At 35.6% G+C, this 9,882-nt stretch overlaps 1 protein-coding gene across 1 annotated transcript; it reads left to right on the plus strand.

Moving 5' to 3' along the window:
- Positions 1-7,033: 7,033 nt before the first annotated feature.
- On the plus strand, positions 7,034-9,821 carry LOC116349043 (protein kinase 4-like; the record flags this gene model as incomplete). The annotated part of the gene is made up of 2 exons (XM_031780294.1): positions 7,034-8,830; positions 9,678-9,821. Coding segments are annotated over exons 1-2 (1,941 nt in total), but the record flags the coding sequence as incomplete, so codon positions are not given.
- Positions 9,822-9,882: the final 61 nt, after the last annotated feature.

The following is a 9,882-nucleotide window of genomic DNA, read 5'->3' on the forward strand; positions in this document are numbered from 1 at the left end:
GCTGTTTCGATTCAGATTTGTGTCGTGTACCACTTTGTGTTCAGACAAATGCAAATAATCTGTAATTCGTATATGTTTGATGATGTTGTTGTCGTTGTTCTTGTTGTTGGCATTGGTGCTGGTGGCCCATTTGCCATTATCGTGAACTAATGTTCTTAATTATTTAACGGCGTTTTGTTCAACCCCCACCATTTAACACAAGATGTAAATGAAAACAAAAGTTTTTCCACGATGATTGAAAACTTTTTAGAGCATTGAACTAGTACGGCGACGGAAAATATTTTGTTAATTGCTAAACTGAAAAGGAAATAAGAGAAAGAGTTATTCGAAGAGAATGAGAGCGTGAGAGAGAGATAGAGCGTAAAGTAGAGTATATCGGAAAATGTGGCCGATTATAAAATATTATCCGACAGTTTGTCATCTCATCTTTTCGGTCACCAACTTTGTAAAGTATCATACAAAATACGAGTCCATAATTAATAGCCTGGCAATAAAATCTAATAATAAATGAATGACTGCATACTAATTTATTGCACTTTTTCCGTCCATTAATGCTATGCTTGATTTGAATGCACTAAAAATAGATGAAAATGAATAATTCAAATAGTTCACAAATCATTCTATTTGATATTCGATGCCATTCGCTTTGATTTGTCCCATAATTTGGACGTAAGCATGTTGACCCTTATACCAAATATACTTTATGAAAAATTAAGCATCAGCGCGTTTTAAAACCATCAAAAATCAAAAATACGCGTTCGTTTTTTAAAAGCTGAGTTTCCTCAGCGCGTACGCTTTCTATAAACATACACATAGCAACCGGAGAGAAAAGCCAATGGAAACCGCACACTCACCTCAGAGAGTGAGAAAGACATACATACAGAGTGAAAGGGAGAAAGATAGGAAAGCCAAAGTGCACTGTCCAAATTGTTAATGGTGTGCGCCTATTACATTTTTGATGATGCCCATTTCGTTTGCATGCATATATTCAAAGCATTATGTGCGTGGTAGTATTTGACCACCAGTTGGTTTCAATACATACTACAGTCAATATAACAAAAGAAATAATAATAATAATAATAATAGAAATACAAAATCACTTTGTTCGCATTTGCTTGTTTTTTATTTATATATTCTGTTTTCTGGTTTGCCGTATTTTATTTATACATTTGCATGATGTCTAAATCATGATTATGGTGTGTGTGTGCACTGACTTTTGCGTGCGAGAGAAAGGGAGAGAGAGAGACGCAAAAAAACGAAAGACTTTGGTAACATTTGTGTAATGCCGCCTGTACTCACAGAAAGTCTCAAAAGTTTGTTCAAGCGAACACCGCATTAAAAATCAACGAGATACAACACAAAAACACACAGATATATGCACAGAGACCATAAAGCATTTCCGCACTGTTAAAGTTTGTAGTTTTGATCCCACGCCGAACTAAGTGAGAGAAATGTGAGAAAAACAGAGACAGTTGAGAGCAAAAAATAATTGAGAAAGACAGAAAAGTAACATAATAAAGTGATGCCGTGCATAATATTTGCCGTGTTGACCTGGAATACTCATAAAGAATTTCCAAATTACGTTTACCTTGGAATGTCAAACGCTGTCGAAAAGTGAACTCCAACACAAAGACATGTACACAAAAAGGACATATGGCACCACGTTAAGCTTATTCTATTAGTATTTTCCATTTTCATTTCCATTTCGATTTGGGATTTTGGAGTTTGGGGGACGATATTATGAACGACATCGGGCATATGAATGTGTCATTTGTCCAACTGTGCGTGCAAAAACATTTTGTATGCGATAGTTGTTTAATTTATGTCGTCATATGTGGATTTTCTTCTGCTTTTATGCTCGTCCTTTTCATAAAAATTCACTTTTCGAACGGTGTCTCCCTGTAAACCCCATCACTTGGGATTAAAAGTATCGAAACAAACTTTGTTCAACTAAAACTAACTAACTAATTTAAATTAAACTTTTATAATCCCGAAAATGGTGCATAGGTGGTCGTTGAGGTTTTTATCTTTCATTTGTACTACATTGACTCGCTTTTCTATAACCGAACTGAGAGAAAAACATCAAAATAATGAACGAATCATGGTCGAGCATTGCATGTCATCGCATTTGGACCTATTAAATCATTAATCTCAATATCCTACAGACACATGAGCATAAAAACTGGCATGTATTTTTTTATATGGCGCGTGAAAATGATTTATTTCAAAATAATTGCCCCAAAAGAATTGTTTCGTCTCATGAATTTTTTCATCTGTTCGTTCTGCATCATAAAAAAAAAAACGAAATCAATGAAATGAGACAAAAGGGTGGGGGGACGTGAGCAACATGGCCATATATATAATTCAACCCCATCATCACAAAACGCAGGTTTGTTGTGTTATAAAAATGTCGAGTGAGTTTGAATTGAAATACACGAACTGGACAGAAAATCAAAGCTAACAATGTAACATGGAGGGAAAATCTATTTTGATTGCGGTTAGATTTGTTGTTTACTAATGTCCTTTGCTCTTGAATGAGATATAAAAAGCTTTGGGGAGAAAGTAAGTAACGACACAAAAAATCATCGAGATTGTAAGAGAGAGGGGAGAAGAATAATCGTCCCATCAACATGGTAACTAACAAATTCGCATATACACGCATCAGACAATCATACAGATTTTTCGTTTCATACATTTTCTATTACCGCGTCTACGGTTTTTTTTTGTTTATTTGTTGTCCTCTTCATCCGTGTGTTTCGTCAACTATTTGAATAATCCGATTGTTTGCTCTGGTGCTTGGTATTTATGTTGATGTTTTTTGTATGCCATAAGCCCTGTTTGTGACAAACCAAATGTAAAATATCTCTGACAAACCATGGTTTCACACATAAGGTATATGGAAATGACATTAGCCAAACAACAAATCAGAAAGTGAGAGATAAAAAAATAAAACACGAGCAAAAAATGTGAGTGTGTGTTTGGTATTGAAATATGCACAACATCATCAGTGCGTTTTGTGTGTCGGTTCTCTGTTCAAAGTCAAAAGTTTACAATAAAAGCATTCAGCAAGTGAATAATGCCAACGAGATCTAACAACGAAAAACTGAATTTTCATGTTTCCAAAACCATAAGAGGTGTGTGAGAGAGAGAGAGAGAGAGAGAGAAAGTATGAGAGAGTACTCAAACATCGCCATTTGGCAAAGTGACGATGAAAAATATCTGAAACACATAAAATGATTGCCAGAATGATAAGGCGAGAATAAACGCCGTTTCTTGCTTCCCATTCAAGTTTTTTTGAAATAATAATATCGTGGAAAAGCACTCGGCACGCACATGAATCATCAAGGTATAGTGTTTACGCATACAATACGACAAAAAAAGAACAGGACGAATCAAGAGAAAGAGAGAGGCAAATCAAATCTCAACAATGAGTGAAAAGCCGACGGCAAAATACACACAATAATAACTTGACATGTCTAAACAAAAGGAAACATTGAAAAACGAACGCACGTAAAAAAAATTGTGTTGGAAAAAGGAAACGAACGACACGACAAAGAAAAACACAAGCAATGATGATGTTGTATGAAGATCCATGACGATACAGAATGCGGCTTGAATGCGTGTAATTAAAATGTAATTAAAGCAGCAAAAAAAATGAAGAAGAGAAAAAACCGTAATCTCATATATGTATATTAGTTGTAGTACGATGTGCAATTTTGCGCTCTAATCGCAGCACTTTCATTTCATCATAATCATCTAAAGCATGTTCGTTCGTCGATTGTGTTGAACACTTTTATCTGCATTTTCATAGAATTTACGGTATTCCACTCACTTATCTAAAAACGATGAAGAATCAAGAAAAGAAACTTAAACTAAAGACAGCAATCGCGATGAGAGAAACTCATTCTTGTTGCGACTATATAACGGATTTCGTGTTCTATTGTGTGCAAATATAGTCATTAGTCATTGTGTATACGTTTCCCTGCTCACATTTTCTGCATATCTTGGCGGAGAATGAGTAAACGAGCAAGAGAATAAATGTATTTGCTACCATACCTGATACGCTCACACACACACATTCACTAAAAAAAAGGTGTATCAAGCCACAATTTTGTGCAAACTTTCATCGAACAACTTGATTAGCCCGGGTTTTTCACTGCAGGGTGTTAAATTCCAGTTATGAGATTTTGATAAAATCTATGCTTTTCTCTTTCGTCATCTTCAACAACAACAAATCTCAAAACTCAAGTTCTCGGCTTGTTACTTTTTGAACCCTTACATTCTGTTCGAAATGAGTCAAAATGCAGTTCACCACTTTCCACTACTATACATTTTCTAGCAAACTAGTTGAATGGCTTTCGTTGCATTTTAGTTTTGAATTTTAGGCTGTCAGTGGTTTTGGAATGTCTACGTTCTTTGTTTATGATTGCTGAAACAACAAAACGGCGAAAATTACATATGCCGAATGGGACACAAATTTCAAAACATCTCACATCAACATATTTTTGCATAAACCAAATGGATATTACAATCACATAATCATCATCATCTACATCGCCGTCGTCGTCGTAAACACAAAGTACATATGGAATGTGACTTCTTGTGATATTTTAATTAAAATAAATAAATATGCAGAAATTGCGATGTCTTTTCTCTCGATCCTTCTATGTGCCATCTGATTGCCATTGTATTTGGTTCAGTGTGCCTTGAGAGAGACCTGAAACCTCTATGGAAAATCTATCTCTATTTCTCTCGTTCGCTTGCTCTTGTAACACATTGAGGTTCATTATAAATTGTCCTAAAGCCATTTGCTGTTAGCTACGAGAAGTTGCAAAATGCTCTCTCACACATACATGATCCAATGCCTTGTGCTTATCATAAAATGTTTATAACTCTGTTCGCTGCGAACCCACGCCCTAAGTACGGACAACTCTAAAGTGATAGAAATTGTCGACAATATATGCAAAAGAGAAAACAGATTGCTTGCAATTATCACCACAAATAATATATTCAATGATCTATTCTCATTCTATCTCTCTAAACATCCCCGTCCCTCTCAATATCTGTGTGCATATTCACAGAGAAACCAAACAAGTAATTACATTTTCAAATAGTTTTTTGATGTGAATATAAACGCGTTGAATGCTATCTCATCCACAGAGGTATTAATCGCATCAAGAGAGAACAACCGCCAGGCAATGAAAAATGAATGAAAAGAAAGTGTGATTAAAAAACACACACACAAAATGCTGACAGTGTTTGAAATGAAGCCAACCAACGGAAGCTAAGATAAGCACTAATTGAGGGAACGAGAGACCCGAGCGAATGGGAGAGAGAGAATCATATTTAATTAACACCGTCATGTTTTATTTCACAAATCTCTTGTTTTACTAAAGAGTAATAAATATACAGAAACAACACATATATGCAGAAAAATAATAATAACTGCACCGAAAGCTCTCAACCTGTTTTTTTGCTACAAATACAGCGATGGGGCGAAAGAAGAAGAAAGAATGAGAGTGTTGGGTTCAATTTCTTTCATTAAAATTTCATGCACATAAATAATCACGGGGTAGAAATAGAAAATCCATGGATTTTATGATTTGGATATTCTATCCGTATTTTTTCTCGTCTACTTTCACCCAGTATATGTGAATGTAATTTTTTTCCAATGGTTTTTTCACTCTTTTCTGTTCGGTCGTTTTAATGCATCCGTCGGTTTGATACCGTTCAGGGGATTAAAAATTCTGCTTGGGAATGGATTTTTGACTGATAAAATAGTTTGCCAAAACTAGAAAAAAAAACATTGCTCAAGTTCTATTTTCGGATACATAACGATGAAATCAATAAATGACGATTCAAAAGAAAATGAGCATTCGTAACAGTTGTGTGATCGCAGGGAATTATACAAACATTTGGTGAAGAAATGAATGTATGAGTGAATAAGAGAAAGTGAAGTGGAAATCCGTTCACTGCAATTCATATCATTTTAGTTGACGTTGAGATGACTATATAAAATTCCATATTATGTCGAGAAAAGTATATGCACAAAGTTTTGCTATTCATTAAATATGGACGAATTTTTTTTTTCGTTGTTGTTGCTTCTCTTTCTTTCTTTGCAGTTTCGAGTGTGAGACGAACCGAGAGGGAAACATTGGAATAGCGACTGAGTTGAAATTTATTCGATTCAAAAATGTGGATTTTCTGTGAAGGCATGCTCATGAATCAAAATCTGAAGACTTAAAAATAGCTCAACGATAAACTGAAAGCGAAGCGAGAAAGAACGGCGCAGGAGTAAGAGTATTCTACATGATGGTTATTTTTTCTCTTTCTTTCTATCATCCAACACAGCAACAATTGACGAAACAAATTCATTCCTAAAAATGGATTCGAATAAAAATAAATGAATGGAAAGTGGAAGGAAAAATGAGAACAAATGACACACATTTTGTTGATTGAATGGAGAGAGCTTAAACGAATTGTCGACGACGAAAAAAAAAACGACGAGGACGACGACTAAATAAGTGAATAAGTCGAAAAGTAACTGAAAATCTAAGCAATGCAACTTTCAACTGAGTAAGACGACACATTAACAGCGTACACACTTCAAGTTAAAGTGAGAATATTGTACAGTTTTCGGCGAAGGAAAAGTAAACGAAATATTTTACACAGGCGACCGAGAGGCTATACATACGCTAAATTGTAACGAACGAAGATTTTCATTTGCATTGTGTAAAAACTCGGCAACTTCGTCATGTTCTACTAAACAAATGTTTTCCTATTCAATGTCGTAAAACCACTTGAAAAAAAGCACATCGCCAACGCGCTGCTTCGTTGGCTCGATTCTTTTCAGAGAACGAAGAGAACCAAAGAGCTATATAGAGCTGCAACAAGAACCAAACCATTTTCACAGCCGAGAAACAATCTAGTTAACATTAGTGGAAGAAAAGTGCAAAGTGCAAAGTAAACAGTTTGAACACACTCACACGCATACACTCTTTAAGCAACAATAGAAATATACGGCAAATAAATGATGGATTTGCCAAATGTTTCACACAATCATGGAAGAAATGTGTATTGTAACAGGAATCATTTGAAAGTCATTCGAATCGAATGGGCGAAAAAGTTTCAAAATGGCCATGCTAACAAAGCACATGCAATTGCAAATCAATCACATCTACCACCGACATCAACATTCAAATCCAAATCAGCACAAAATCGAATCAGTACCACAATAGCACTTTTACTCTACATTTTGTATACGTTAAGCATTCACTTATTATGGACCAATTGTGTGATATTTACTGAATCTGCACAACAACAGCTCAAATTAAACGTAAACCCAACGTGGAACTTATTGCATCAACATTATCAGCGAACCGAAAGCAATAGAAATCTAAATAGCAATAGTAGTCACAATAATTTGAAATCTAATTTTGCCAATGTATCCAGTCACAGTAATAGTCCTAAGTTAAATGGCATTGCCAACGAAAGTAATAACAGTGATAGCAACAGCACCGTCAGTAGGAACAGCAGCATCGCTATTAGCATTCACAACAATGGCAGCGCCAATCAATTTGATTTTTTAACAAACTTACTCGCATCGTCTGTAAACCGCGAAGTCGCTTTAAGAGCAACATCTGTACCGCCACTACAGCGAATTGATGTCAATCACAGAACAACAGCCAGTGAAGCTGTGTCACCATTTCCGATGCGAACGGAAATTGGAATGAGAATGACAATGCGAGACAAGCATATTCACGTGATCAACCGATTGAAAAGGGAAAGAACAGTAACAAAGCCGTTGTCAATGTTACGGCGCAACCGAGACACGGCATACCAAAATCCAATTATTCGCAAAAATTTCAACAGAAACAAACGAAACGAATTTAGAAAACGCATCAGTGATGAAATTAGATTTAAACGATATCAATTTGAAAGTGAAAATGTGATAAAATCAGCAAAAAATCATGCAATCAAAAGAAATGTTAACATTTTTACATTCGCTAATTTAGGTGATAATTCAAATGTATCAATAATTAATACGACAACGGTTCCATTTTTGTCGACGACAAAATCAAAAACAATTAAGTCATCAACGTTATCGTCGTCATCGTCGCCGTCACCGTCGGTAGCATCAGCATCGCATGAAATGAAAAAATTAATCACAATTCATCCAACAAACTTTGATGGCAAATCGATTTCTGGCATGGAAAAAACTATCACCAATTTAACATCGCCGCCAATAATCAGAAATAGTGTATCGACTGTGTTGGGAGAAAATCAGCTGAATCAAACTGTCAATAATGACAGAAAACTAAACGCAAATGATAGCAACAACAGCAATAGCCCCACAATCAATCGAATGGAAAATATCGGCCGATTTGGTAATGTAACAACAACAACAACGATGACAAAGACAATGGTTACGAGAAATCCGATAACGAGAAACTTTTCATCTGGCTCGACACCGGTTCGATCTCGGGTTAACGACGTTTTCGAAATGGACACAAAACAAAAGTATTCCAACTATAGTCGAAACATTAACAACAATAACAACAACAACAGAAGCACCAGCAATGGCAGACGAAACCAGGACAATCAAGTCACATCATTTGAAGGCGACGAACAAAATAAATGGCATGTACAACATCGAAATGGAAAGCGAATCATATCATTATTGGGATTGTTTGAGCTAAGCACACGAAACGGTTTACGAGTTGAAGGTCTGAGTGAATTAGCTGCTGCTGAACTCGCTGTTCGTCACATCAATAAACGGGAACATCTTTTGCCCGGATACACATTGCAATTGATTACAAACGATACCAAGGTATTTCATTTCTTTTTCGTTCAACCTTTTTTTTGCTTGCTATTTTGGTGAAATTTACAGCGAGTTGGAGAGAGAAAAATAGAAAGACAATATACTGAACGGTTGTATCAACTCACTTTACAGACATGCATATACTATGTGGATATTTGTAAATGTGTATTTGTGCGTGTGTGGGATGTGAGAAAAAAATCGTGCCGTCAACGTTCAAACAATTCAAAATTCCAAAGAAGAAAAAACGTTCGAACTGAGCGAACTCTCAAAGTGAAACCCCTTAAATTCGAGCATTATCGGTGACATTGTCTCTGTAAAAGCCTTTAATGTTGGCATAATTTGGTGAAATTTGAGCCCAAATACTTGAAACCAATATTCGGATTACTCACAAGTAAATCCCTAACACACAAAGTTTTCGTACATACAACATTCAGCAAACGTATTTCCTGTATCGTCGCCGAAAGAGATGTAGATTTATAAAAAAAACGAAAAAAAAAATGAAGTAGAAAAACGAAACGAAGGGAAAAAAATCAAAAGGATTTTTCATTTGATCATTTATGCAAAAAATTTAAATCGATTTCTTTTTTGGTATTTTTTTTTCTTTTTTTATTCGTTTCGTTCATATTTTCTCCCTTTCAAAATCCTCGAATCGACTCATTTAATCCAATTTCTAATACATATCGTACAGTTGTCATATCGCGCACATTTTTGATCTTTCTCCGCTTTTAATCGAATTCGTTTATCTTTGAATTCGAATTGGATTTCAATTTTCTCTCTTCGACACTCTGTAATTTGTTGCATTTAGTTGAGACTTTTATCTTTACTTTATAATTTCCGAAATGAAATAAAAAAAAAGTGTGATCCAGGAGTTGGTGTCGATCGATTTTTCCATGCTGTTTATACGAAGCGATTGTCACGCGTTCAAATGTTGCTTGGATCGGCGTGCTCGGAAGTGACAGAAAGTCTTGCAAAAGTTGTACCCCATTGGAATGTTGTCCAGGTGAGTAAATAGCCCAGAGAGAGAGAGAGAGAGAGAGAGAGAGAGAGAGAGAGAGAGAGAG

Source organism: Contarinia nasturtii, unplaced genomic scaffold, assembly GCF_009176525.2.
Source record: "Contarinia nasturtii isolate CC-2019 unplaced genomic scaffold, AAFC_CNas_1.1 Cnas_scaffold_2799, whole genome shotgun sequence".
Taxonomy (NCBI): Eukaryota; Metazoa; Arthropoda; class Insecta; order Diptera; family Cecidomyiidae; genus Contarinia; species Contarinia nasturtii.